This window comes from Ogataea parapolymorpha, chromosome II (genome assembly GCF_000187245.1).
Source record: "Ogataea parapolymorpha DL-1 chromosome II, whole genome shotgun sequence".
NCBI lineage: Eukaryota > Fungi > Ascomycota > Pichiomycetes > Pichiales > Pichiaceae > Ogataea > Ogataea parapolymorpha.
Genome location: NC_027865.1, coordinates 59,894 through 86,572, shown reverse-complemented (window position 1 = coordinate 86,572; position 26,679 = coordinate 59,894). Strand labels below are relative to the sequence as shown.

General features: G+C 48.4%; 20 protein-coding genes across 20 annotated transcripts; 9 read left to right on the top strand and 11 right to left on the bottom strand.

Moving 5' to 3' along the window:
- Window positions 1–3: 3 nt before the first annotated feature.
- HPODL_04574 (uncharacterized protein) lies at window positions 4–861 on the bottom strand (the record flags this gene model as incomplete). The annotated part of the gene is made up of 1 exon (XM_014080911.1): window positions 4–861. One exon carries the CDS (start codon window positions 859–861, stop codon window positions 4–6), a length of 858 nt encoding a protein of 285 aa, XP_013936386.1.
- A 140-nt stretch (window positions 862–1,001) lies between these two features.
- On the bottom strand, window positions 1,002–2,732 carry HPODL_04573 (uncharacterized protein; the record flags this gene model as incomplete). Its single annotated transcript, XM_014080910.1, has 1 exon — window positions 1,002–2,732. The coding sequence occupies one exon, from the start codon at window positions 2,730–2,732 to the stop codon at window positions 1,002–1,004; it is 1,731 nt and encodes a 576-aa protein (XP_013936385.1).
- Window positions 2,733–2,812: 80 nt separating this feature from the next.
- On the top strand, window positions 2,813–3,700 carry HPODL_04572 (uncharacterized protein; the record flags this gene model as incomplete). The annotated part of the gene is made up of 1 exon (XM_014080909.1): window positions 2,813–3,700. The coding sequence occupies one exon, from the start codon at window positions 2,813–2,815 to the stop codon at window positions 3,698–3,700; it is 888 nt and encodes a 295-aa protein (XP_013936384.1).
- Window position 3,701: 1 nt separating this feature from the next.
- HPODL_04571 (Mitochondrial Fe-S cluster biosynthesis protein ISA2 (contains a HesB-like domain)) lies at window positions 3,702–4,217 on the bottom strand (the record flags this gene model as incomplete). Its single annotated transcript, XM_014080908.1, has 1 exon — window positions 3,702–4,217. One exon carries the CDS (start codon window positions 4,215–4,217, stop codon window positions 3,702–3,704), a length of 516 nt encoding a protein of 171 aa, XP_013936383.1.
- Window positions 4,218–4,343: 126 nt separating this feature from the next.
- HPODL_04570 (uncharacterized protein) lies at window positions 4,344–5,069 on the top strand (the record flags this gene model as incomplete). Its single annotated transcript, XM_014080907.1, has 1 exon — window positions 4,344–5,069. One exon carries the CDS (start codon window positions 4,344–4,346, stop codon window positions 5,067–5,069), a length of 726 nt encoding a protein of 241 aa, XP_013936382.1.
- Window positions 5,070–5,320: 251 nt separating this feature from the next.
- HPODL_04569 (Nucleoside transporter with broad nucleoside selectivity) lies at window positions 5,321–6,373 on the top strand (the record flags this gene model as incomplete). Its single annotated transcript, XM_014080906.1, has 1 exon — window positions 5,321–6,373. One exon carries the CDS (start codon window positions 5,321–5,323, stop codon window positions 6,371–6,373), a length of 1,053 nt encoding a protein of 350 aa, XP_013936381.1.
- Window positions 6,374–6,385: 12 nt separating this feature from the next.
- On the bottom strand, window positions 6,386–7,006 carry HPODL_04568 (endosomal cargo receptor; the record flags this gene model as incomplete). Its single annotated transcript, XM_014080905.1, has 1 exon — window positions 6,386–7,006. One exon carries the CDS (start codon window positions 7,004–7,006, stop codon window positions 6,386–6,388), a length of 621 nt encoding a protein of 206 aa, XP_013936380.1.
- Window positions 7,007–7,282: 276 nt separating this feature from the next.
- Window positions 7,283–7,879, top strand: HPODL_04567 (endosomal P24B protein precursor; the record flags this gene model as incomplete). Its single annotated transcript, XM_014080904.1, has 1 exon — window positions 7,283–7,879. The coding sequence occupies one exon, from the start codon at window positions 7,283–7,285 to the stop codon at window positions 7,877–7,879; it is 597 nt and encodes a 198-aa protein (XP_013936379.1).
- Window positions 7,880–8,072: 193 nt separating this feature from the next.
- On the top strand, window positions 8,073–8,498 carry HPODL_04566 (uncharacterized protein; the record flags this gene model as incomplete). The annotated part of the gene is made up of 1 exon (XM_014080903.1): window positions 8,073–8,498. The coding sequence occupies one exon, from the start codon at window positions 8,073–8,075 to the stop codon at window positions 8,496–8,498; it is 426 nt and encodes a 141-aa protein (XP_013936378.1).
- Window positions 8,499–8,548: 50 nt separating this feature from the next.
- HPODL_04565 (Ubiquitin carboxyl-terminal hydrolase) lies at window positions 8,549–10,024 on the bottom strand (the record flags this gene model as incomplete). Its single annotated transcript, XM_014080902.1, has 2 exons — window positions 8,549–9,981; window positions 10,012–10,024. The coding sequence occupies 2 exons, from the start codon at window positions 10,022–10,024 to the stop codon at window positions 8,549–8,551; spliced, it is 1,446 nt and encodes a 481-aa protein (XP_013936377.1).
- A 287-nt stretch (window positions 10,025–10,311) lies between these two features.
- Window positions 10,312–11,223, top strand: HPODL_04564 (Eukaryotic translation initiation factor 2 subunit alpha; the record flags this gene model as incomplete). The annotated part of the gene is made up of 1 exon (XM_014080901.1): window positions 10,312–11,223. The coding sequence occupies one exon, from the start codon at window positions 10,312–10,314 to the stop codon at window positions 11,221–11,223; it is 912 nt and encodes a 303-aa protein (XP_013936376.1).
- Window positions 11,224–11,274: 51 nt separating this feature from the next.
- On the bottom strand, window positions 11,275–12,552 carry HPODL_04563 (uncharacterized protein; the record flags this gene model as incomplete). Its single annotated transcript, XM_014080900.1, has 1 exon — window positions 11,275–12,552. The coding sequence occupies one exon, from the start codon at window positions 12,550–12,552 to the stop codon at window positions 11,275–11,277; it is 1,278 nt and encodes a 425-aa protein (XP_013936375.1).
- A 486-nt stretch (window positions 12,553–13,038) lies between these two features.
- On the top strand, window positions 13,039–16,359 carry HPODL_04562 (putative ATP-dependent helicase HRQ1; the record flags this gene model as incomplete). Its single annotated transcript, XM_014080899.1, has 1 exon — window positions 13,039–16,359. The coding sequence occupies one exon, from the start codon at window positions 13,039–13,041 to the stop codon at window positions 16,357–16,359; it is 3,321 nt and encodes a 1,106-aa protein (XP_013936374.1).
- A 13-nt stretch (window positions 16,360–16,372) lies between these two features.
- HPODL_04561 (putative beta-adaptin (clathrin assembly protein complex 2 large beta chain)) lies at window positions 16,373–18,253 on the bottom strand (the record flags this gene model as incomplete). Its single annotated transcript, XM_014080898.1, has 1 exon — window positions 16,373–18,253. One exon carries the CDS (start codon window positions 18,251–18,253, stop codon window positions 16,373–16,375), a length of 1,881 nt encoding a protein of 626 aa, XP_013936373.1.
- Window positions 18,254–18,328: 75 nt separating this feature from the next.
- On the bottom strand, window positions 18,329–20,239 carry HPODL_04560 (Protein SKG3; the record flags this gene model as incomplete). Its single annotated transcript, XM_014080897.1, has 1 exon — window positions 18,329–20,239. One exon carries the CDS (start codon window positions 20,237–20,239, stop codon window positions 18,329–18,331), a length of 1,911 nt encoding a protein of 636 aa, XP_013936372.1.
- A 154-nt stretch (window positions 20,240–20,393) lies between these two features.
- On the top strand, window positions 20,394–20,917 carry HPODL_05111 (Clathrin adaptor complex small chain; the record flags this gene model as incomplete). Its single annotated transcript, XM_014080896.1, has 2 exons — window positions 20,394–20,415; window positions 20,460–20,917. The coding sequence occupies 2 exons, from the start codon at window positions 20,394–20,396 to the stop codon at window positions 20,915–20,917; spliced, it is 480 nt and encodes a 159-aa protein (XP_013936371.1).
- Window positions 20,918–21,001: 84 nt separating this feature from the next.
- HPODL_04559 (Assembly factor CBP4) lies at window positions 21,002–21,433 on the bottom strand (the record flags this gene model as incomplete). Its single annotated transcript, XM_014080895.1, has 1 exon — window positions 21,002–21,433. One exon carries the CDS (start codon window positions 21,431–21,433, stop codon window positions 21,002–21,004), a length of 432 nt encoding a protein of 143 aa, XP_013936370.1.
- Window positions 21,434–21,492: 59 nt separating this feature from the next.
- HPODL_04558 (Pheromone-processing carboxypeptidase KEX1) lies at window positions 21,493–23,325 on the bottom strand (the record flags this gene model as incomplete). The annotated part of the gene is made up of 1 exon (XM_014080894.1): window positions 21,493–23,325. The coding sequence occupies one exon, from the start codon at window positions 23,323–23,325 to the stop codon at window positions 21,493–21,495; it is 1,833 nt and encodes a 610-aa protein (XP_013936369.1).
- A 111-nt stretch (window positions 23,326–23,436) lies between these two features.
- HPODL_04557 (uncharacterized protein) lies at window positions 23,437–24,753 on the top strand (the record flags this gene model as incomplete). Its single annotated transcript, XM_014080893.1, has 1 exon — window positions 23,437–24,753. One exon carries the CDS (start codon window positions 23,437–23,439, stop codon window positions 24,751–24,753), a length of 1,317 nt encoding a protein of 438 aa, XP_013936368.1.
- On the bottom strand, window positions 24,750–26,678 carry HPODL_04556 (uncharacterized protein; the record flags this gene model as incomplete). The annotated part of the gene is made up of 1 exon (XM_014080892.1): window positions 24,750–26,678. One exon carries the CDS (start codon window positions 26,676–26,678, stop codon window positions 24,750–24,752), a length of 1,929 nt encoding a protein of 642 aa, XP_013936367.1.
- Window position 26,679: the final 1 nt, after the last annotated feature.

The window sequence follows — 26,679 nt, the reverse complement described above, 5'->3', positions numbered from 1 at the left end:
TAGCTACATATTCTGCATAATCTCAATGGACAATTGAAGACCCTGTATTTTGTTGACGAGGTCATCAAACAACGGCTTCTGTATAACCACAGCATTGCTTGCTGGCTGAACTGGCTTTTGAGCGATTGCATTAGAAGGCTCATAGTCGAAGCTTGGCGGTTCGGGGATGTCTTTTGAGAAAGGTGGAGCAGAGGGATTGGACAACCCAGAAGGTCTGGAGGGATTCACCGACTTAGAGGGGTCAAGCGTCTTGAAAGAAGCAGGCTGGGCAAGGTCATTAGGCTTGGAGACGGCTGATTTGTCAACTTTAGTAGGCTCTGGATTTTCAACACGCTCCGGACGTTCAACACACTCCGTAATTTCAACAGGCTTCAAGCCCTCAATTGGTTTCAAAGCAGCGGTCGATTTGGAACCGTCCACTCTAGGAACCTCAGTCACTTTGGAGTGATGCGATTTCGGCTCCAAATGTTGTTTAGGAACAACCGTGGTGAAGAGTCTGAAAATCATATCGATCTTGACAAGCTCCTCAACCGTGAAAACAGGACCAAGAGTAAGTTTTCCGTTGCAGACAGTGTTGAGGTCTCTGAGATCGGCAAGTTCCTCCATGATCTCGTCCACGTACCAGCAGAACGACATCATCCACGGAATCAAGAAAGAAATGTACTTATCGTTGAAAACTAGGACGCGGGTATGGTCATCAGACTCATCTTCATTCTCAGGCCCTCCGAGCCCGACTCTCATCTCCCAGTTACGGAAGCACATAAGCATAGGCCGGGTTTTCTTTTTGGTGAGCTCCTTTAGAACCCTCACTGCGTAGGCCCTGATTTTTTTGGGTTGGTATTCAAGTTCGAATTTCTCCATAGTTGCTACCATGTGGTCTGAAGGGCGCCAATTTATAGAGCTCTGGCGATGGCTGGTCTGACCGCCTACCGACACTCCATGCTCACTCGCAGAAAGTGGCTGGGATGAACCTAAATGAATATGTGTAGAAAAGTGACTCGTCAGTTATTGAAATGCATACCAGCCAACTTTGATTGCAGTTCCTGTATATGGCTGGAAGTTGAGGACACAGACCCCACAGAAGGCTTCTTTGCAGGAACTGGTGGCTTCTGTTTGGAGCCAATAGCTTCAGCCACCTCTGAGTTTGACAGTTTTTTAGGAACTGGAGGCTTGGGCTTTGCAGATAGATGTGTTGGTTTAGATGGCGGAGGCGGGGCTGACGAACCAGATTCTGGACGAGAAAGAGTTGGAGGCGGTATAGGCACCGTTCTGGAAGCCAGATTTGGGCGCGATGTGGATGGTGTGGGCGGAGAGTTGACGGTGTTTTCATGGCTCTCCTTTTTGGGAACAGGAGGTGGAGGCTGTATTTTCGAGATGTCAGGAAGCTCAAACTTCTTGGGCTGCTCTGTAGACTCCGAATTGACTCTTGAAGGAAGCTCTGGCCTGGTGCCTGTGCTTGAAGGAGACACAACTGACGATGCAGAGGATGGCGATGCAACCGCCGATACATTTTGGTGTGCATTCATCTTTGCTCGCTGCTGTGACTCTTCTTTCAGTTTCTGCAGCCTTATCCTCATTTCGCGCTCCTTTTCAATCTTGCGCAGCTCCTCTTCAGTCCTGTGTGCTTTGGGAGGAGGAGGACCAAATTTGGATAGGTCGAAATCCATCAACGAATGCTTGAACTTTGGTTCCTCGACAGGCGGCAGACCGTTCTTCTTCTTCGGCGCAGCTGGTTCCTGTGCCTCTGGAAGATACACCTGAGTTGGGGCTGGCGTTACTGCGGGCGAGCCAGAAGGCTGGCTCACAACAGAAACGGTAGCAGGTGGCGGGGCCGTTGGTGTAGCAGTGTATGGAGGAGGGTTCTGAGGAGGAGAGATTATGGCAGGTCTAGTATACTCACTTGTGGGCTGTGGAGCTGAAAGTGGTGACGGCGTCGGCTCGGGTTGGGGAGTGGGCTGGGGAATGGGCTGGGGAACGGGGCGCTGTGACGGAGGAGCCGGTTGAGCAATTGGCTGCGGTGCGCCGTATTGGGTCGGCTGCTGAGAAAGAGCCTGCATAGGTTCTTGTGCCGTTGGTGGCGGTGTTGGCTGCTGCATCATCGCTGGCTGAGCTGGCTGGGCTGGCTGGGCTGGCTGGACAAACGGCTGTGGTTGGTTAGGCCAGGCCTGCGTCTGGGGTTGATATTGCACAGCTGGTTGATATTGAACAGCTGGCTGGTATTGCATAGTTGGTTGATATTGCATAGCTGGTTGATATTGCATAGCTGGTTGATATTGCATAGTTTGTTGATATTGCTGCTGAGGGGCGTATTGTTGGGCAGGCTGAACGGACTGTGTGACAGGTACGTAGGCCGTCTGTTGTTGTGGAGACGCCTGCTGGAATTGAGCAGGATTCTGTGCCACCTGCGTTTGTTGGTAGTTCACGGCTTGGGCGGGAACCTGGGCATACTGCTGCGGGTGATTGGGCTGTGGCTGACCAGCAACGGCAACATGTTTTGGCGGAGGCGCAAAAGTGTGCGGATCTCTGGTCTGTGGGATAGTAGGAGGACTTTGAGGTTCTTCTTCCTCTTTTTTTCCGGCTTGTCCAGAACTCTTGTTTCTATTGTTTTTGTAGGCCGTTTTGCCAGCATGGTAGCCGTACTTTGACACTGTTACCGTTGCACGGCCTGCACCTTTAAGAGCGGCCAGACTGCCGGCTTTGATGGAGTCCTTGTTGTTGTCCCAAAACGACATGACCTAATTGAACACTGCCAGAAATTAAATATAATTTATACAATTCAGTCTGTTATTTTTCCACGCGTTTTATTTATGCTATGTCCAGAATATTGTTGAATAACAACTTCAAACTGCTCAAGGTGCGCAGTCTGGGCCACGAATCGGTAGTGGACCGAATGTGTTACGACGAGCTCGACTCCAACACCGAAGTGGCAGATTTTAAAAAGAAAATCGTCTCTGCCATACTAGCAAATGAACTCTACAAGTCACACAATTCAGGGCTGCTCATACCCACAAGCTCTCGTTTTTATAGTAATGGACGATCAATGAGCGATAAGCCGGATTTTGCAGACGTGCACCGACATCTGGAACTCAAACTGCGGATCAAGGAGTTTGAGTGCGAAGAAAGACATCTCAAAATGGGTGCCATCAGATTCAAGCTGCTCAACGTGATACCGTACCAGATCATGGTTTTCATCGAAATCGAACCGGGAACGGTCTTGCTGATGGCCAGAATGCTGCCAAAACTGTACCAGGTAGCAACAGACTTTTTGGTGAACGACATTGGATCCCTGATCAGTCCGGTAGAACTCAGTGACGATTTTCTCAAAAACACACTCAATTCCACAATCGAAGAGCTGGGCTCGTCGTTGGTGGGCGAGCTCGAGCTTGCGTTCGCAAACATCAAAACAACTAATAATGCGCTCAATCAAATTATCATCAACGTTCCGGCAATCGATGTGGACAAATTTCCAAAAACAAACTTCACCACGTCTCTCTTCACGTACCTCCGCAAAAGCACTGCCCTAGACTTCGAACAGCTCCGACTCACAAAAATCCGATGCAATCTCTATTTATTTCTGTCCGAAGGGCGTCTTCGGTTCACCAACGAGCTTTCGTTTGCTCCGTTTTTCGATGAGTCCGACCCACGGCCCTCGCTGTGGCCATTTGTGCTGTCAATATGCGACCTGTGTATATCCAAATAAATTATGTTGTTTGGTTCAACTTATCGAAATCAAAGTCGAAACTGGACCCGCACCCGCAACTCGTCTTGGTGTACGGGCTGTCTACCACTTTGAATTGCGAGCCAATCAGCTCATGCACGTAATCGATTTTCGAATCTCGTAAAATCTCCAAACTTGTTTTGTCAATTAAAACTCGGGCCCCATCTCGCACGAAAACGGAATCGTCTTCGGGATGGAAATCATTCATGTCCGATAATTTGAGGTGATACTGAAATCCGTGGCAGCCGCCACTTTCCACTTGAACTCGCAATGCAAGCTTATCGTTTTGTTCCTCGTTGGCGATCTCGTTGAGCTTCTCGGCCGCTGATCGAGTGATGGCGACGAACAAGGGCATATTGTTATGGTCGGAAAACTGCTGGTTCTGGACCTTTGTTTTTGTGAAGTCCACTAGGGGAGACGAGTAGTAGCGAAACGCCAGAGTTGGTCGACTTACAAGAGGCATGGTCCTCAGGCTGGAACGAATCAAGCGTCCGAACATAATTAGTAATTTGCTAATATTTTTTTTTTCCCCAGACACTTAAAGTCTGTCGCGACGATGGCCCCTTTTTTTCTATAAATCAGGCTACTTACCCCAGATAATTGTTGCGCCTGATTATTATATACAATGGAAAAACAGCTACCGGATACCAACCTATACGAGTCACTAGTGGAGACAAAATCATTGGAACAGCTGCGAAACAATCCAGATTCGCTACTCTCGACCATCAGGCTATTTGACATATATCCTACCACCGATCCCTCCTGTTATGAACATCTTCACTCTCTGGTCCCGATCTTCTGCAAACGCACACCGGGATCCATTATGTTACTAGGCTCAGAGATGGATTTTGGCTACTCGCTGATATACCTCGGAAACTTGCTCCGTAAAACAAATATCCCTTTTGTGCTTCACGGACTTTTCGATTACTTTTCGCTCACCGAGGATAACCGGAAATTGATAGAATATTTGGTGGATCTTTCCGGGATATCCCAAATCAAGGTCCATTTTGCAGAAGACCTTGAAGACTACCTCATCTACCATCCGATCGAAGCAGATTGGATTCTTGTGAATCACATCTCTCCACAGAATGATATTACAATATTGAGAACGATGGAATCCGTAAGCCTTGTGCAACCAGGAACCGTGGTTGCCAGAGTGAACTGTCCCGCCGAATGCCGCGACAAGTTCTACGAGTATCTGCTTGGAGCCCCCGTCTATAAGCGGACCATGAACGAGCACATAGGGGGCAGAAAACAAGGCAGATGGAACTTGATTTACGAAAAAATCGCCAACACTTACGACAAATACGACCCCATCCTCACAGAATGTGTGGACCTTTTGAATGCATAAATAATATTTCTTTGTTAAAAATATTTCCCAGCATGTCTACTAGTAATACGTCCACCGTACGAGATCAGAACATCGTGATATTCCAGCTTCCCTATGGCCCGCCGTTTAGACTTTCTGCCCTCAAATACGTCTGTTTTCTGGTTTGCGGGATAGCCAATTTGTGGCCGTGGAACTGCTTCTTATCAGCATCCGAATATTTCCAAGACAGTTTCAGCAGCAAGCCCGTGTTGGCCAACACATACTCCTCCTCTATGATGACCATATCCACTCTTGCATCGGCATCTTTCAACCTGTACCTATCTCAGAAGCAGAAAGGTGCAGACTACAGATTCAGACTCAACGTGGGGAACATGCTGCAGGCAGCAGTGTTCCTGTTGCTTACCGTTTCCACGTTCATCAAGAACAAACCCGCAGTGCTGTACTTTGTGTACGTGATGATCAGTGTTTTTGTCAGCTCCTGCGCCACATCGTTTGCGCAAGTTGGAGTGCTGGCTCTAGTGAATCTCGAGGGCCCCATCTACGCTAATGCGAATGTTGTGGGTAACGCGGTTGCAGGCGTGCTTCCATCCATCTCGCTGATTGTGTCTATTTTTTTGAGTAAGACGCAAAGTGATAGAGATAGAGAGGTCTCTAACTACTTCTTCACAAGTCTCTGCATAGAATTCCTTGCTCTCAGTCTGATATGGATCACGTATAGATACAAAGCCAAAGCTGGCCAGTTCCAGATGCTTTCCAGTGATACCACCTTGGAGCTAGACGACGAGTCAACGCTCGAGCCCGAAGAAGAGCACGTTTCCTTCCGCGAACTCTGGCACATTCTGAAATACGTCCAGATCACAATCTTCTTAACCTTGTCTTTGACCCTTACGTTCCCTGTTTTCGCCTCCAATGTGCTTTCAGACAAAATAGACAAGAAGTATTTTGTTCCCATCGCATTTCTCCTCTGGAACCTGGGCGATCTCGGAGGCCGTGTCATTACTGCGTCACCGTGGTTTGTACTCGAGGACCAACGCAAAATGATAATTTACGCGGCTTTGCGGGTCTTGTTCATCCCCTTATTTATGATGTGCAATCTACAAGGCAGAGGAGGTATGTTTGGCGATTTCATCTATCTGCTGCTGCAGCTACTCTTTGGGCTTTCAAATGGACAGCTATTCTCCTCAGCTTTCATGACAATGGGCGTTCTGCTCACTAGCGATAAAGAGAAGAAAGCTGCCGGAGGATTCACCGCATTTCTCATCAATGTGGCCCTGCTTTTTGGCAGTGTCGTTAGTTACATTTTTGTGTATCTGGTGAGTGCATAGATTAATAGATATTTACACCAACTGTTTTCTCGAGCCTTGGAAGAAAAACTTGACAACGAGCACTTGGAATGCGGCCATGCTGCACATAAGAACGACGTCAAAAATGGAGAACCAGAAAATACGACTCTCTGTGGACTTAACAGTCGACTGGTTTCTGTTGTTTCTGGTCTTGTAGTATTGAAGAGTGTTGGACAGCTGGCCGAGCTTCGACTCGATTCTGAGGACCGACGACTGCATTCCCTCAACAGCAGTGTTTTCTGCTGGTGCGTTAGGAAGAGCGGCCTTGAAGTCGTCGTCGTCCCTGATTTCGAAATCAACAACTTTTTCGGCAAACGTGGACATTTCGTTCGAGAAGCAGAATTCGTACTCTCCGATGGCGTCGGCTGTAAAGATGTAGTCACCCTGTCTTTGTTTCTGTTCCTGTGCAATCACTTTTCCGCCAGGGGCTTTGATTGTGTAGTCGACGTCGAAAGAACCTCCGGCCTGGACGGCGAAATAATAGCCAATATTAGCCTTTGGTTTCTGGTTGAAAATATAGAAACAAGCCTTTTCGTTCGGCTGCAAGGCAAACGTGAGCGCAGTGGCTGAAACGTAAGCCAGCAAGCTGGCCAGAAGCAACAGTCTAGAGAACATTTGTAAAAACAAGAAAAAACAAGAATAATTTTAGAATCGCGACGCGTGCGGGCTCGTAATAAATCTGATCCCATCGCTGGAACGGAGAGCATATAGTAGAAGAGACCAATGGTGCTGACATATTGGTGATCCTATGTAGCTACTAAATGACTATCGGCTACAATTGTCACCATTCTATCAGGATAGCCGTACATAATACCTCTCCGGTATTACCTGTCATTTCACTGTGCTCAGCTATTTTTTCACCAAAAACTTGTTTATTTTTTAGTGTTCGCCATGAGGTTCTTGCTGATTTCCCTGCTGCTGCTTGTGCCAACATTTGCTCATGTGGCCCTTTTGCCGCCAAGAGGCAAACAATGCTTTTTCGAGGTGCTCAAGGCTCAAGACGAGCTCGCCGTCACGTTCCAGATCGGTGACCGCGCCAAGGACTCGACCGAACAACTCACAGCCGATTTCTGGATCAAGAGTCCTTCTGGCAGAATCTTGGAAAAGCTGAGCGACGTCTCGCATGGTGAGGTTCAGATCAAGGCCAACGAGCCTGGAAAGTTCGAGTATTGTTTCTCGAACGAGGGTTCGTCGTTGCAAACAAAAGACGTGTCTTTCAACGTCCACGGCGTGGTGTACGTGGATGTGAACGACAACTCTGACGACAACCTTGACTCCTCGGTTAGAAAGCTTATGGAACTGGTCTACGATGTCAAGAACGAGCAAAACTACATTGTGGTGAGAGAGAGAACACACAGAAACACCGCAGAGAGCACTAACAGCAGAGTGAAGTACTGGTCTGTCTTCCAGCTGATTGTTGTTATTTTGAACTCTCTTTTCCAGGTGTTCTATCTCAAGAGATTCTTCGAGGTCAAGACCGCTGTGTAATGAGGAAATAGCCAAGATAATATGTATACATCCGCGTAGAATGAAGACCAAGCCGACCTTGATACCATTGAGTGCTCAGAAGCCACTGAGTGGTGTTAAGGCCGCTTTGAGAGAACCTTTAGGCAGCATCCATTTTCCGTGGTTCTCATTTGTCTGGCTTTTCATCCATCCCTACACCAATTTTTTTTCTGCAATGTCGTCAAGAACGTTCTATCCGCAGACCCCGGTCGAATTCAACTCCAGCCTCATTTCGTCGCTCGACAGCTCTGCAGAGACTAACTACTCAAGACAGCAGGCTTCTGCGCAGGTGGTCGAGAGAGAGGTGAGCAAAAAATTAAAAGAATTAGAAAACAACAAACTTGCGAAACTCGACACAAAACTCTCGTCTTTGCTTCTTCCCAATGAAGACCAAGGTTTGAGCGTCGCTTCGGTGAATGAACAGCTTAGTAAGGCTGCCGAAAGTCTTAAAAAGCTCAACGATGCAAAACCTGCCAAATCCAAGGCCCTCGTGGATGCGGAAACTGCCGTGGCCAACTGCATTAAAATTAATAAAGACAAACCTCTCAACTGCTGGGATGAGGTGGAGCACTTCAAGCAGCTTGCAAAGGCTAGCAACTAGAAAATAAATGGTATTTCTCCGCTATCTAGAATGTATCAAATTCATTACTTTTATATTCCAACGGCCTTGTACATCAAAATCAGAGCAGAGTCACCCTCTCCACCACCGGCGAGAGCCTCGATCTTGTCGCGACTCACTACAGTCACCTTATCGTCATTGAATTTGTACCAGTTCTCGCCCGTCGGATCCTGCTGGTCCTTGGCAAAACATTGGTAGTGGCCAGAGTCGGCAGATGAACCCTGATGGGCAATCACGCTGATCAGCTCATACAGAGACGAAGGATTTTCGCCAGAGGAAGGGTCGTATGAGTCGGGCAGAGCAGTTTTGAAGTTGTCTGTCCATTTCTGTCTAAGTTTCTCAAGCTCTTCTTTTTGCTGAGCATATTGCTCTCTTGTAGTAAGATCTGCAGATTTCTTGGTCTTCTTGAAAGCTCTGCTCTCCTCTTCATTCTGCTTCTCAACCTTATAAATAGCATCTCTTATCTTTGCCTTATCTTCCTTGATTCCCTCGTCAACAAGGTCTATCAAGTCCAATTGAAATGGAAATTGGACTTTCCGCAGGATCTTCGACTTCTTTCCGGTGTCTCTTTTCCAGAAGAACCGAACAAAATGTATGTTCAAGTACTTAGGAAGACGTGTGATTTTGCGAGTAATCTCGTACGTGCTGTTTCTTCCCAGCGACTCGTTATGTTTCTCTATGGTTTCCTTCAAGTTGCTCATCAATCCGTCTTTCAGAAAATTAGTGTTAATGGTAATATGACACGCTAGCTTCATCGCATCTTCGTAGCCGTAAACGGGGTCTTCAGAGGTTTCCAAACAACGAGTAGCCGTCTTGAACTCAATCTTGAAATACTGGTCCAATCCACTAAACTGCCCCAAAATAGCACTCAAGATCTGGGAGTACGCTTCCTCCGCGTCCTGTTGCTTGTAAAACCCGCTATCATCTCGCTCGCTAAACTGAGGAAAGCTAAGACGCATGGTTGTAAGAAAGTTCAATGGCGTGATCTTCTTGTTGCGTTGGCTCATCTTATCAAAAAGCTCTTTCAGGTGGAACACAAGATTCTGCTCCACACCGGTACCGTTTTTCGTATACTTTTCCAAACGGTTTCTTAGCTCTTCTACCGCAAACAGCGACTGAAGTGACGAGTTAAGATAGCACGTGTTGCCCAAATTGACCAGCCCTGAGGGCTCATTATTCGGATTGAAGTTGAGGTCTTTAGGATCTAAATCTTCCACAAACTTGACGTCTTGCTTTGGAGCGTCCACTGGCGCATCTGCCGAACCCAAAACCATGATTGTCTGGTTTGGCTTCAAATTGAAACTCTTAAGATCGCTGTCGTCCTTCAATTGGCCACCTTTCAACAGCACCTTCTGTCTTTCAGGTGGAACATTGGTCAGCGAGTAGATCTGGTGTTTAAACGTCAATCCATTTTCCGACAAGTCCACAGTGACAGGATACGTTTTTCCAGCGTGCTTCACGTTCACTAACGTTAGATTTTCAGGGTTGGACTTACCTTCAATCGACATGACAACTATGAGGGCAAAAATAAATACAAATAAAAGAATTACGTGCCATAGTTTATACATCTGCGTAGCAGGGATATGAAATTTTGCCAATTGCAGGGATGATCGTCCATAGAGAGTGGCGGAAAGCCATGCCGTGTAGCTGACTGGATGCCTACCGGCAAAGATCAGTCTGTCTGGACTTTGCCACCACGCTATCCACGCCGTTCTCGAATACTTACGTAATCAAGCTCTCATTTTTTTCATATCTCCTGAAAATTTTTAGCCCAACTAACGACTCACCACCGACCATGAGCACATCCAACTGCAGATTTTACGAGAACAAATACCCAGAAGTGGACGAGGTCGTGATGGTCAACGTCCAGCAAATTGCTGAGATGGGTGCCTATGTGAAATTGCTGGAGTACGACAACATTGAGGGCATGGTTCTGTTGTCTGAGCTCTCGAGAAGACGTATCAGATCCATCCAGAAGCTTATAAGAGTCGGCAGAAACGAGGTCGCAGTGGTTCTGAGAGTGGACAAGGACAAGGGATACATCGATTTGTCCAAGAGAAGGGTTTCGTCTGAGGAGATTGTGAAGTGCGAGGAAAGATTCAACAAGTCCAAGGCAGTGCACTCTATTTTGAGAAGATGTGCTGAAAAACACAACATCCCACTTGAACACCTGTACGAGACCATTGCATGGCCGTTGAGCAGAGAGTATGGACACGCTTTCGACGCGTTTCGGATCTCGATCACCGATCCTTCTATTTTCAACAAAATAACTCCTCCTTCACAAGAAGTGCTGGAAGAGCTGAAGGAACACATTTCTAGAAGACTGACTCCACAGGCGATCAAGTGCAGAGCCGACATCGAGGTGTCCTGTTTTTCATACGAGGGTATCAACGCCATTAAGGAGGCTTTGGCTGCAGCAGAGTCTCTCAGCACAGAACAGAACGCTATCAAGGTGAAGCTGGTGGCTGCTCCAAGGTACGTGGTCACCACGCAGTCGCTGGACAAACAAACAGGAATCAACAGTCTGAATGAGGCTATAGAGAAAGTTAATCAGGTCATCACCAAGTATGGTGGAGTGTGCGATGTGGCCATGGCTCCAAAGGCTGTGACGGCCACCGAGGACGCCGAGTTGCAAGCTCTTTTGGAGAGAAAGGAGATGGAGAACGCTATGGAGTCGGAGGACTCCGACGAGGAGTACGACGAGTAGTCGTTGGTGGTGGATAATACATATATTGCAGAATTAAAGGGCTTTGTATAATTATGCCAAGTTGCTGTCAAACAGCAGAGACAGGAGATCCTGCGAGCTTTTAATATTTTTTCTGGGCGAGGAAATAAGGTCCACGAACAAATGGTAGCACGCGGCGCTGAAAAACCATTTGCAGCCGTTCTGGTCGAGAAATGAAAGACAGTAATTGAAGAGCGACTTTTTGTAGTTGAGCACCGTGAGCGGGTCATGTGACGTGGTCTGCACCTGCTGCCTAGCTTCAATTTCCAAGTACAGAAGGACCATTACGTGCAGAACGGCGTGTATCGTCATGATCTGCTGTACTTGTTCTCCCTTACTCTGGTCAATGATGTTTCTGGCAAAACGCGAAAGATAGTGCATTTTGTTGTCTGACAAAGGAGAGTCGGTGTGGAGCAGCTGCTGTCCTTCGACCTCGTCTTCCAAAATGCTGACAAAATCGACTTTGGAGCGCAGGTACATGATTCCACAGAAGTCACCGCAGATGCGTAAAAATCGCGTATATGTGTCGCCGATCAGTCTGCGAGTGTCGTCATCGACACCTCTGTTGCACAAACTTAAAATATCTCTTTCGAGATTTAGGTCCAGCGAACGGTTGCCTGGCGGACGGTACCTGCATACAAGAATTCGCTCTAGCAGGTCGCATATTTGGTACCAGCGGCGGAAAATCTCAAAATCCCTGTTGTTGCCGTCAAAATCCTCAAGCTTCACGGTGTCCACTGCTAGGTCTAAGGTGTTGTAGAACATTGTAGCGCACGAGGTAATGGTTAGGACTCTGTCCAGACAGAAAGATGTCCAAAATAATCGTGTAAGCAGCGACACTTTGTGTGACAGCCTGAAGAAAATAGATCCTGTGCTGTGGTCAAGCGTGTTTGTCTCCAGCTTGGACAGTTGGTTCCGTGCTGCGTTGTTGTGCAACGCCAAGTCTGTGATCAAAATACATGCCCGGGAAACATACTCGCGAGCAACTTGCGGGCCAGTTGGCGATTCCTCCTGGTTGCTCATCAGTAGAAACCCCTGGATCAGCGTAATTTTGTTGAGTTCGCACAATTTGAGCAGCTCGCACTTGCGGCGCAATTGCTCAGCTGTTTCTCTGATCTCGGCAGGTTTTAGGTTTGTATCGTATCTGACGCCACACATCATCATTGCGTTAAGCAGCAACGGCGGAGTTGTGTCCAAATGGTCGATAATATCTCTATCTACCACTGGATAGAGAGGATACAGGTTATCGAGGTACAACGTGACGTATCTGCGCTGCGTCTCAATTGGGGGCTTTTTGAAAGCTCCTTTCATCTCAACGTATTCCAGCAGTTCCTCATCAACGTTCAGCGGTCGCGTGTACTGGTCACGAGCCGGCAAAAAAAGGTCTCGCCAAGGAAAATATAAGTTAAAAAACTCACCGTCGGATAGAGTAAGAAACGAGTCGTTGCTGAAAAGAGGAGCAAGCGGATGTGCCGTGTTAATGAACTGGAACTTGTTTTCGGAGTTCTTAATCGCATTCGCATAGATACGGTCGTTCCCGAACACGCTGGACGGGGAACTGGAGGAAAGAGCAGCTTTTCTGCGTTTCTTGCTAGCTGTGGAAAGATCACAGGTCTCATTGGACTTATAGCACTGCTCGCAGGAGTCCAGCTCCTCATTGAAAAAACACTTTTTATGTGCCTCGCGGCACTTTCGGCAAGCCTTGGCGGCCTTGGTGTTCTTATTCAGCGAGAATGTTGTGATCTTGAACTCATTAGTCATAAATGGGGAGCTGGAAAAATATATTTTAAACTTTTTATGTCAATTAAAAGAAGCTTATCAGGGCTACCGAATGCCAAAAGACAAAAACCTGAAGACTTACCGGACAAAGACAAATGGCCTGCAGAGTTCAAGGAGCTTGACAATATCCATTTCAGATTGAACTCCTACTTTACGTTTCTCTCCTCGCGCAAGCATATTATCACAACGTTTGATTTGCTCAAACCGTCGGTGGAAAGTGCGATTGGACGGCCTTTGGAGCCTATTGATGTGGCGAGAGTTGTCTATCTGATTCCCAAGGATGTGCTATTTGAGTACGTTGATGAGAGCCAGTTTGTGCTGGAGGAGAAACATTTCAGTTGGAGAGACGGATTTGCCCAGAAGGAATCAGACATCTACGACATAAAGACTGAAGAGGAGAAGACGTCAAAACAGCTGTTGATTTTTGAGTTTATTGACGGAGACCTGCGCAAATCCAAAACGCGGTCGGCTTTCATGACGGAAATCAAGGTTCCTGTCTACACCCAGGAATCGATCAAAAAAATGATTATTAAACGGAACGAGAAATTCAAGCTTGCGGTTGGCCAATTTCTAAAGAAGTGCGCGGATAGCGGCATAGCTGATCCGTGGGCTGAAATAACCAAACAAGCAGAACAGATCGTCCCCGTGCCCAAGGAGTTTGTGGACCCGATCGAGGAGATGGTCAAAAATTCCAGCCAGGACGCAAACACAGAGTACCGCATCTCGATTCCGCAGCTGATCGAGAAACTAAAACAAACCGAGTTCTATGAAGACCAGATTGTCGAAAATGGGCTGCTGGAGGTTCCTCCGCGCGGCGCCACGTATGGCGAACTGACCTTCGAGTTGTCGCCTGTCGTGCGCGAGGCACTAGCTGCTACCAAAAATATCGAGAAATTTTATTCGCACCAGGCGGAAGCACTCAACCATATTCACGAGAGCCACCATGTTATCATTTCTACGTCCACATCGTCTGGTAAGTCGCTGGTCTATCAGCTGCCTGTTATCACCGCTTTAGAGCAGGACCCCAGCGTCACTGCTATGTACATATTTCCTACCAAGGCTCTGGCCCAAGACCAGAGAAGATCCTTAAAAGACCTGCTCAACGTGATCCCATTCTTGCGGGATATGGTGGTTGAGACCTACGACGGAGACACTGAAAAACGAGACCGCGAACATGTAAGGTCGTCTGCGTCTGTGATCTTCACCAACCCCGATATGCTCCATCACAGCATTCTTCCTTCACACCAGCTATGGCGAAGATTTCTCGTCAATCTCAAGTACGTGGTGGTGGACGAACTGCACATGTACAAAGGTCTCTTTGGATGCCATTTTGCGCTAGTGATGCGGCGTCTGCGAAGAGTGTGCGCCATGCTTGGAAATAATAACCTCGTTTTTATTTCGTGTTCGGCCACTCTCAAGCAGCCCGTGCGACACATGCAGGATATTTTTGGACTTCCAAGCGACGAGATCGTCAACATCGACCAGGACGGGTCTCCGCATGGAGGAAAACACATTGTGGCCTGGAACCCGCCCTACATCGACGCGCGTGACCCAATGGCTGGACGCAAGCCATTTATCTCGGAAACTGCCAGAATTCTGATAGAAATGGTGAAGTCTGGGTTCCGGACCATTGTTTTCTGTGTGGTCCGCAAGGTAGTGGAGCTGCTCATGAAAGAAATCAGGTACCAGCTGACGGCCAGTGGCAACGCAGAGCTAATTGGCCGGATCATGAGTTACAGAGGTGGCTACTCGCCGGCAGATCGGCGGAAAATCGAGGACCAGATGTTCCGTGGAAATTTGAAGGCAATCATCTCGACGAACGCCCTGGAGCTGGGGATCGATATTGGCTCGCTGGACGCTGTGGTGATGTGCGGGTTCCCAATCTCAATAGCGAATTTCCACCAGCAGAGCGGCCGTGCAGGACGGCGAAATAACGACTCGCTTACTCTCCTAGTGGGCGGTGGTGACCCGGTGAGCCAGTACTACATGCGGCATCCTGAGGAGTTTGTTAACTCGAATTATCCCGATCTTGCTCTGGATTTCGAGAACGTTGTGGTTTTGGAAGGCCATCTACAATGTGCCGCGTTTGAAAGACCCCTGGACGACTCCACCATTGAAAAGCGGTACTTTGGAAACCCTGCTCTGGTCAAGCAGGTGTGCGAGGCCCGCCTGGAGTACGACACAGAGTCCGGCATGTATCACTGCAACTCGCGGTTCATGCCCTGGCCTTCGTCGCACGTGTCTATTCGCGCTATTGAAGAGGACATGTACGCTGTCGTGGACATCACCAATGGCCGCAACGTGGTGATCGAAGAGGTGGAGGCCTCGCGAACAAGCTTCACGCTCTATGACGGAGGCATTTTTATTCACCAGGGCTTATCTTATCTGGTTCGCGAATTTAACCCCGATGAAAAATACGCAAAGGTCGAAAGAGTCAATGTGGACTGGTCCACGGCCCAGAGAGACTTTACTAACGTCGACCCATACGAGGTCGAGCGTATTCGTTCAATCAACCACAGCGATGTGCCAATCTACTTTGGCAAGACGCTCTCGACGACTGTGGTTTTTGGGTTCTTCAAAATGGACAGAGAAAAACGGATTCTTGATGCTGTCGAGGTCAACAACCCGCCGGTCTTGATCCGCTCAAAAGGCATCTGGATTGATATCCCGAAAAAAGCGCTTGAACTTATCCGCTCGAAAGATTTGAACGCGGCAGGAGGAATCCACGCAGCACAGCATGCACTTATGAGCATTCTGCCGCTATATATTCTTTCCGGACTTGACGAGATCCAGACTGAGTGCAAAGCCCCGGAAAAGGAATTTGCAAAGCGGGAAACGAAACGGAAACGTCCTGCTCGCCTGATTTTCTACGACAATAAGGGCGGCCAGTATGGATCTGGACTGAGCACAAAGGCATTCGACAACATTGATTCAATACTGGATAAATCCCTCGAAAAACTCTTGGAGTGCGACTGCGACTGGGGATGTCCGAACTGCTGCGCTGCCACTTTCTGCAAGGAGAACTCGCTCGTGCTGTCGAAATACGCCGCAATCATAATTTTATCGCTTATCATGGGACGCTCGCTCGACATGGACACGATCCCCATGGGACCAGAACCAAACATGCCGCAGATTGATATCGAGACAATTGTCCCTGCAGATCTAGGTTCTGTGAAGTTTTCGAAGGATCTGGAGATCATTGACGTGCGCAAGGCCGAAAAACCGTTGGCGGTGATTCCAAAGGAGGAGGACGAGGGAATAAAGCCTGAGTCGCCAACCAACGTCATTCAGGAGTCGCAGGATGAATTTAGTGACGAGGACATAGCCAGGGAATTATAGTATATCGAAATGTCTATTTATACACAGACGTAGCGGAAGTGTTTCTTGAGACAGGACTCGAAAACGGGACAGAGGAGTCACGTGACTCTGTCCTTGTGAGGGCAGGCGAGACAGGAAGTCTTCTGGGCTTGCTGAGACGGAACACCTGCTGAACAGGGCGCAAATAAATAGAAGCCAGCGATCCGATGTTGAGTTCCAGCTCCTCAAGTATTTCTGGTGGCAGCTTGTCGCTGGAAACCTCGATGATCGGCAGCACGGGTTTGACGATGTCCTTAATGTCTTTATGGGACGAAAGAAGACGCCAGTAAAAGAACGCGCGTTCGCGCAAATCTGGCTCGTTGGCCTCCTCGGTTGTTTTGCGTAGAACGTCCAGTACGAGGGTCTCAGTCTGTTTGGATGGCAAGCACAGATACGTCTTCACCAACGCAGTGAGGGTGGTAAGCTGCACCTGTGTTGGCTCGTTATCGAAGTTGGCGTAGAGTTTCTGGAGAATATCTGCCGAGCCGGGGATCGAGTTGCAGTACTCTCCTAAAATCCATATAAACGACCCGCGGGAGTCGGAGTCGGTAAGCAGATCCACGTTCTGCACCAGCAGGTCTATCAAATAGAGGTATTTTCCAGGATATTTGCGAAGAATGTCTTTTAAAATGATGGCCACTTCCTGCACAATGTGGGGCAGCGAGCTGGCAAGAAGTCCGGAAAGCACTTCGATTGAGCGGTCCGCCACAGACGGGATTTTAATGGCCAAGTTTCCAATGGCACGGATGCTCTTGCGCACCATCTGGTCGTCGATCTCCAAAGCGTACTCCTCGAGCTCGCGCAGAACAAGTGAGATATTGCTCTCGTTGGCGAGCAGGAAAATCAGCTCCAGCTTCGTGTCCTTGATATACACCGGGTCGTCAAACTGGCAGAAAAACATTGACACCTGCAATTCTAGCAACTCGGCCTTATCCAGCAGTAGCAAAATAACGTTCCGCATGGTCAGAAATTGGATCTCGGCAGGCTTGGACATGAGATTCGATATGCATCCAGAAACCCGCTTCGTGATTGCCGGAAGAACATCTACAAAATTTCGCACGTAGTTGCTCAGATAGACAATCACCTTGAGAGCGTTGAGCACGACACTCGAGTTGCCGTGTTGTAGCAACGGAATGCACTTCTCTGCCAGAGAAATCGCGTCAGCCTCCGTCTGCGGCACAAACGCCATTACGGAGTTCAGAAGACTGACCTGACTCCACTCGTCGCACCCAGCAAGCAGCTCCACGATCCGGAAACAGTTGTTCCGGTCGATCGAAAATTGTAATCCGTCGTGATTTTCCACCAGATCACGCAGACAGTCCACTGCCGCTGCAACTACGAAAACCGTTGGATCGTGCAGAAGCCGATTTAGACCCTTCAGGAACTGTTGTCGGACCTCTTCTGGAGCACGGCCATAGATCCGAGAAACAGCGTAGACTCCCGTTTTGCGCACATGCGGGTCCTTGTCGTCCATTGCCTCGCATACCAGCACGCTTGCCTTGGCCAAAAACTCTGGGATTTGGATTGTTGCGAGAGTGCGTATGCTTAAGGAGCGGAGCACAGCAGATTCGCTCTGGAAGTCTTTTTCCAGCAACGGCAGTAAATTGACGCAATCATGTGGCCTCTGGGGATAGTAGGTACTAAAAAATAAGTATCCGAGACGCTTCGCTTCGGTATCGTTTGCCAGGTCGAGCGTTATCGCCAAAACCTCGTTGGAAAGTCCAACCATTTCGTTGTTGCCCAAAGTCATATTCGCCACGATCTTCTTGAGAGCGGTCTTGCGGAACACCGCCGAACGCGACTTTTTCTCATTCGCGCGCAGCTCGTTCACAATCTCCGCGGCCCGCACTCGCGTGTACAAATTGGAAGACGCCATACGTGAAAATATTCCTTGCAAAGTTCAAAATATATTAGCTATAAAATAAGTTAGGGCTGTGCAACAATCTTCAAGTTAGGCCGGCACGGTTGCGGGAGCCACGCGGTCGTACGAGTCCAGGTTCGGACTCTCGACGGCGTTGTAATAGTTGCTCTGAGGGGAATCATGCTGGTTTACAAGGGGACTTGTCAAGCTTGGGGGTGGGATCAATTCCAGAGAGTCGGACTTGGAGTCTGCCAAATCAACGAAGTCTTCGATAGGATCTTCAAAGCTCTCGTCAAAGTTCTCGTACTCCTCCAATTTCGCCTTGCTGTATACCATTCCATCCTTGAATGTTTCAATGAGCGAGCCGGAGCCTTGCCATCCCGTAGCCATCTTGTGGAACACCATCTCCTTGAACACTTGCATCCAGTCCCACCCACTCCATTCTTCGGCCAGCGAATTGGCAATGTTGAGGGAAACCAGCTGGTACGCGATCTCGTTGTCCAGGTACTGGGTATGTGGCAGCTGAGGCAGCCCAAAGAGCAACGAGTCTCGGTTGTCACGGCTGGAAATAAATTTGTTCGGTCTTCCATAGAGTCTGAACGAGTTCATGAGCGGAATCAGTAGCCTGATCATAATTTCTGTAGGCTTGACTCCGGAGTGCGACTCTGGAATCAGGTACACAAAGTCCACTTCCTTGAGATCAATCTTCTTCTTGTTCGAGTCCATTGAGAGCGTGGAGCTCACTCTCTTGTGGAAACCGGTCTTCTGAAGTGAGCCGGAACGCGAGTGATTAGGCGATTTCTGCATGTCTCTATTTCTTGCCGACATCAGCGACGAGTTCGACAGCTTCCTGACAACTCCAGAACCGGACCTGCTCCGCGAATGGCTATGTGCGGAAGTGTCCACCTCTCCAGACACCACTTTCTCAAGCAACTGCTGGTTGATGTATATTTGGCCGTTCAAGCGGATCAGCGAGTTGTTGTCGATGAATTCGGGATTTTCCGGGTACACTGCCACGCACGAGCGGGCATTTTTGATCGAAGCCAACAGATGTTTTTTATTCTTGGACGTTGAGGTGTATATTTTCACATTGCCCGGTTTCTTAGAACCCACGTTGGGGGTTACCACCACATAGCACCTTATCCACTTGTCATTTAAAAATGGAAACCGTAGGACACACCATTCTTCTCTTAAGTTGTTGTTGGAAGGGGCAAGTAGAGTACGGATATCTGAAAAATGGATTGCTTTGCTCGAAAAAAGAGCACCTGTGAAGCTTTCTTGGAGCTGTCTGTTTTCGAATTGCGCCAGCAGAAGCGCAGCATAAAAGTAGTCAAGGTCGTTCTTGGAGTCAAATCTTAGCAGGTACGCCTTGGACTCTGTAAGAATAATTTTTATTTCATGTATTTCGCCCTCGCTAAGGTACACGTACTGAGCGTCTAATAGGTTGATGTAGACGGGCTTGAAGCCGCCATTGTCGTCGTTTCGGAGCTCTTGTGATGTGATGGAATCGACTTCCCAAATCGCGAGCTCTGTTCCGCTTAATTTTGCACTGACATACGCCCACGACATTTTTGAAACGGAGGTGGAAATTTGATCGTCCTCGACAGGAACCCGGACATTCATCTCGCAGTACGAGCGGGCCTGCTGTGCATGAAGAAGAGTGACCACAGGCACTAATTCTTCTGGCAGTTTGGCTATATTTTCTGAGAGATCTGTGACTGTGTTTCCCAGCGAAAGCGAACGGGGTGTGGGATTGTTTCCTTGTCTCAAAAAGGTGGTGGGTAGCGAGGAAAGCCTTTTGGAGTCTGGGGTCATGCTTCTGCGTGGGTTCCTTGAGTTCCGAAGCGAATCGGAGTACGTTCTCGTCCCTGACAAAGGCACAGATTGAGGCACCTTCAGTTCCGACCCTGCAGCCTGGGAAGCCAGGGGAGATCTTGTTTCCGGTAGACTTTGAGAGCTAGCAGCCTTCTTGCGTCTGAACAGCTTTTTCAATGATGACATAGGACGTTGCCAGCAAAACTATAATGGGTACAAGGTTTTTTTTTTTAACACAGACTTTTATCTAAATTTTACCTTGTTTTATATCCCCTTAATATATAGAATTTGGAACCCGATGTGAAAAAAGTGGCGGAGTGCTATTTTTTTGCTTGGCCAGATGATACACTCTGTTTTAATATGTGAGTACAATTGTTTCACTTGCGATATAATTTGCTAACCTCAGTCAATACCAAGGGCATCCCACGCCTTATAAAATTTTATACCCCGGTGGACGTGGCAACGCAGCAATTATTACTCCAGCAAGTTTACGAACTCGTTGTGGCAAGAACAGACGCGCAATGTTCATTTTTGACTCCACCGCCGCTTTTGGAAGACCACTCGGATATTAAGGTCATCTACAGACACTACGCAACACTCTACTTTGTCTTTGTTGTTGATCAGCAGGAGAGCGAGCTGGGTATCCTAGACCTGATCCAAGTGTTTGTGCAAGTGCTCAACACCTGTTTCCATAATGTGAGCGAATTGGACCTGGTGTTCGGATGGCAGGTGCTGGAGGCAGCGCTGGAGGAAATTGTCCAGGGAGGAATGGTGATAGACACAAGCATCCGCAAGATCTTTGCTGCCATTGACGAAGCTAATAAACAGGACATCTCCAGCACGCAGAAAGCATGGTGGGGGTAGCCCCTCGCCCCTCGCCCCACGCAATCACAATCGCTTATCACACTGACTGATCAGTTCCGACGAACATCTATATACAGTTGCAAATTATTCTCTTTTCCAGAACTTCCACCCCCTGCTTTTGCTCTCATCGGTCTGCACAAGCTTGGCCTCGGCTTTCAGACGCTCGAGCTCTTCGCGCTGTTTTTTCTCCGCCTGCTCTTTCTCAAATCGCTCTCTCTTCACTAATAAACTTTCCCTCGATGGCGTAAAGTCCCGGTCCCACGGCGACACAATCGGCCCTGTCTTCCACACCGGATCGTTCGACGCTGCCGTCTGTTTGACGATCTCCATCAACATCTCCTGTTCTTTCCTCCGCAATTCTTTGTTGCGTTCATAGTCTGCTCTCAGCTCGGGGGATAATTTAGCGATCAACTGTTCCTCGGTAGGAGTCGTGAATTTGTACAGTAGCACACCGCTTCCAATAATTCCACCGCCGGTAATCAGGGACCGCTTCCAGAGGATCCAACTTTGAGACATTACAATCAGGAGCGAAATAATTGGAAACTAATTTTTCGTGGATATTATATAATCGTACTCTATCTGTGGCCAAACTCTTCCTCGTCGCTTTGAATAATAAATTGGTCTTCGTGTTCTTCGACCGGCGCCATCTCGATGTCACGGCCGTCCTGTACCGTGTCATACTGTCCTCCATAGCCCAGCTTGTTGAACACCGACTCCAGCATGCTCTTAGGCTTATGATCTGCCTCGCCAGCTTCCTGGTCCATTCCTATGTCGCTCTCGTCAAACCAGTGCACCTGCTTCTTCTTCTTCTTGGAAGAGAGTGACAAAAATGCAGACTTACGCGATTTGGCGAACGATTTGTAGAAGCTGTAAAGCAGATATGCTAGCACTGCCAGAATCGCCACCTCTGCCACGTAAAACGTGAGACTATGATGGTGCTTGGGAGGTTTCTCCTTCTCTTCTTCCTCGTTCTGGTCGGTGTCCTGCTTCTCCTCCACAAACTTGTAGTTGCCTCTGCTGTCATAAACGGGCGTCACAATGTCTGTCGACCGTTTTTCAATAGAGTTTGTGATTATATCGAATAGTCCTCTGCTCACCTCCGGCAGGTCGTAAGGCACCATATGCGACGAATTGAACACCTTGATATACGTGAGGTTCGACTGTGTCTCAACCTCACCCACTTCCTGCCCGTCGTAGATCCAGCCAGACTTTCTGCTGTTTGTGAAACCGAATTGTCCTGGTGTAATTTGCAATTTTTCAATCACCATTTCTATTGATTTGTGGTTGCAGATAATGTCCTTGTCGCCAGCAAACAGCGCGATTTTCATTTTCTCCAGTAGTTTTGGCAGCAGGTCGAACGACTTGACAGAGTGCTCTGGCTGGAAAAAGAATTCGACTTTTCCGTCACACTCGTGCCATCTCTTCGCCGATTTCAGGTTCAGGGCTTTTTGCACAGCATCCAGATTCAGAAATTTAGTCACGGTGGGCAGGCCTTCTGGCCAATTGGATCCGCATGCAGGGAAGTAATCATGTTTGCGGTAGTCGTACATGTTGACACATTGTTCTTTGGCAGGCTTGGTTTCGTCTCTACTGGCAGCCAAAATACTATGGAATATTTTGACGCACTCCACTTTCTCAAAATCGTGATTGGAAGGGTCGTCAATGGCCTGCTGGCATTTCTCGTGTTGCTTTAGGACTTGCGCCATCGACGGACTTTGGCGATCCAAAAAGCCTGCCTCCAGACTGAATGGAACGTACGACAGAGACTGGATATCCGGGTCGATCCAGCCGTTGCCTATCAAAAGACCCTCTAGACTGATATTCAGCGAGTTGTTCTCAATAATTTCCTTTGCAAAATATGGGATGTACTGGCCAGCATATGACTCGCCCGCCAAATACAGTTTCTTCGTGCGGTCCTCCGGGAAGAGCTGGTAGTATGTTTTCAGAAACTGCCAGAAATGCTGTGCTGCTTGTTTCAGTTCTGTGTCGTAAGAGTCTGTGTACGAAAACCCAGTTCCGGCCGGCTGATCCACAAACAAGATATCGGCCACCTGTGTCCAGGATCCCGGGTTGAGCTCCACCTCCAACTTGTCTGACACCCGCAGGGGGCCTGTTTCCATCATGGCTCCATCCATCGACGAGCAGCCAGGGCCACCGTTCAGCCAGACGATCAGCTCATTGCGGTGGAGCGTTTGGTGTGTCCCGTTGTTCTTCGGATTCTGGAATCGCCAGAAAAACAGCTCGGTGTTGTGTTCCTCATCTATTTCAAGGTGTCCGGCATGCATCACTGGCCTCACCACGGCAGGAATATTCGAGAGTCCAGGCAAATCCTTGACTATGTAGTCCTCCTGGGAGGCCGCGACACATTGCAGAGCCAATGTGCACGCTAGTAAAAAATACCGACTCATGGTTAGCTCTGTGCTGTCTAAGCCTGGGATAAATAAAGAATTTAAAAGAGTAGGAGCAGTCGATCTAATATTATTTTTTAAACACACCCGCGTCGATAAGTGTTGTTTCCAATGTTTGGTGTGCTTGTTCCGAAAACCCGGGTTTCTGCTGATGTGCTGGGCTCCGTGGAACAGCTGCGCCAGTGCGACACGCTGGACATTGCCTATTTCGACGAGGACATCCAAGTCGTGGTGTACACTCCGTCGTCTGTGACACAGGTCGAGGTCGACCTGGTATACAACTTGCAAAACACAGCGAGAAAAGTGCTCGATTCCAAAGTCGTCATAGGGTCTGAGGCCGTATGGATACTGGAAACGACCGTGGTGCCTGACAAACTTTCAAATCAATTGCAGATCAAAGCCTCGTTTCGACAACAGTCGAGAAAGATAGAAAATTTAGAGTTGCAGGATACAGTCACTATAGGCAACACTGTGCTGACGAAGCATGTGGACCTTTACGAACTCGTAACGGCCGACACGTCGCTGCGGATCAGCCCCGTATTCCAGATGCGGTTCAAGACCATCAAGACGGAGAAAACCATGGCCTCTTTGGAAGTGGCTCTTTCTGGACAGGTCCGGGCGTCAGAAGTGTCGGTGAGAATCGAGTCGGTAGATATGGACATCAGAAACTGTCTGTGTGCCGGCTACTCGGTGGTAAAGTATCCATTGGTGTTGCAGAACCATTCTATTCTGTCGCTCACGTACAGACTAACAAACAACGACATCAAGTGGGTTAAGCCGGTTTTTGTCACCATCCATTGCACGGTCAACGGGAATAGAAAAATCGTGACACGATGGACTACAAATGTGGATTTTATGGCGGCCCCCACCGTGCCCCCAATCGCGTCGCCTAGTCTCGGGGTATTTAAATCCAAGTCGACCAACTCTGCTCTGAATTTGCCTAAGAAAAATAAACTACGATCCAACTCGTCGGTGACTCTCAACCACTCCAAGAAGAACCTCAGCATTTCAGTTTCGGGCCAGACTAAAGTCAAGCTCGGCGAGGTGTTCAAATGGAAGCTACAATTTATCAACAAGTCGAACGACTCGTTATCGCTCATACTGTACATTCAATCATCGATCAACAAACAATACGAAAAATCTGTGCCACCAATTCCGATCCAGAACGCCAACAAGGCAGATCCCGTCCCGCTTTACGGCCTCAACCAGCTGGTGCGGGCTTTCCAACACGAGTTCAGCAAAGTGGGGCTGATTTCTCTTACCAACAACCTGAAATTCACGTTAGACCCAGGAAACCTGTTCGAGACCGAGCTCGAGCTCATAGGCATCGAAAAGGGTCTGGTCAACCTCCACGACGTCAAAGTGTTGGAAATCAAAAGCGGCGAGATCTTCGAGTGCGGCCGCCTGCTTGATGTCCTGGTCGTCTAGGACTCGAGAGCGTGTTCCAGTTCATACTCGTCTTGAAAGAAAAAACCAAAATACTTGAACCCTGATTCATGATCGAGATTGAGGAATTTTATCAAGGCGATCATTTTGCGCAGCACGACGCCAGACCTCTTATCTCCTGCGAGCTCTGGCAGGCTTTTTAGCCACAAATATAGCACATTCATGAGTCCACACGATCCTTCGTTTTGCACCATTCCTATAGAATTCAGCTTGGTCAGCAGGTCGAAGTTGATCTGTCGCAGCGTCATATCTTTCAACAATGATATCTCGAACTCGTTCAACGAGGCGAGGTCCACAACAGACTGCATTCCTGTTAATAGATTATCTGTTGTGCCTTTCAAAATAAAGTCAAACGACTGCACTATGTTCTGATATTGCATTTCTTCGAGCTCATGTACAGGCTGGAACAGGATTGACTTTGAGGACACGGAGAATGCAAGAAACTTGACGAATTCGAAGTTTGCAAACGTCATTGTGAGTGTTTTGTCGATTTTCTCGATTTTGGAGGTGTTGATCTGGAATTTGAGCTGTTTCGATTTCTTGGCCGGCAAAATGCCGTCGTCGTTCAGCAGCTTGATCACGGGTTTTCTAAAGAACCGTTTGCCAATATCCAGATTGTACTGCAGCGGCTCCTCCGTGAGGTTGCTCACAGTGACTTCCAACACCTCCTTTAAGCCAGCAACGACGTCGATATCGATCAGCGACGGCGAAACGTCCACGATCTCCATCTGATTGAGGATTCTGTCCAGTTGAGCTCCGATCTCGGAACGTACTGCTTTCAGAGCGCCAAAATCGACAATTCTCGCATCCAACGCAAACTCTGCCACCACTGGCAGATGGTCAGACCCGCTCACCTCGCAAACGTCGTACGTCAGCTGCTCCAGTCCGTCATCCGCGCTATACAGAATTCTATCCGTGTACGATGGCACACGGGTCTCCTCGTATTCAAGCGTCTCGGTCACCTTGAACGTGGGACGAAACCGGATCTCAGCCTCAGAAAATCCGCTGAAAATGTTACCTTTGTTTTTCTGTGCGCGGAGCTGGTCGCTCTCCAGCAATTTTTCATAGTCACCTTTATAGATATTGTCATTGACATTTCTGCTTTCCAGACGGTAATTGAGGTCGCCACTGGCGAAAACTACCTTGCGGCACTCTTTCTTGAATATCCTGCGAATTGTCGAGCTGTCGATTTTCTCAAGCTCGGTCTGGCTCAGTTGCGGCTCGCAGACCCATTCATCTTGTACAGCCGGTGCTGGGCCAGCAAGTGCTGCATTTCTAATCGTTCCTAAACTATCCTGCACTTTCTTTAAACACTGGTTCCTCACATCCAGCGATAATTCTTCCTCGCCGTGCGTCAGATGCATGTTGAACACCTGGACACGCACTCCCGCAAGCTTCTCGTCTATTTGGCCAATTGAAAATTGCGTCTCAATACAGCCCTTGTTGTACCAGTTCAGATAGCCGAGTCCGACGGTTCGAGAGCTGCAATCAGATACCTGGCTCTCTATTTCGGCTCTAATTATCACCACGCTTGTCAGTCCGAGCAGCCCGTACCGGTGCACCGCCTTGAACTGGCCAGGAGGCAGAGCCGCGAGCAGTCGATTGCACCACTGGTCAATTACTTTGGGAGAGGCAGAAAATGAAGTCAGTGGGATAGTCTCCTGAAATCCCACGATGTAGATATCGGCATATCCTTGATTGGAGGAAAGTAGCTGGCGTATATGGTCTAAAGGACAATCTTCCATGCACCCCAAGTTCCACGTAATCAGCTTCACATGTAGCTTCTGCCATGCAGTCACCGTGTCCAGCCGCTCACATACATAGTCTGACTGTAAAATTGACTGGTACTTAAGCTTGCTGGACGGATTTAGCAACCTGAACACCTGCACTTGACTAGACTCGCTCATG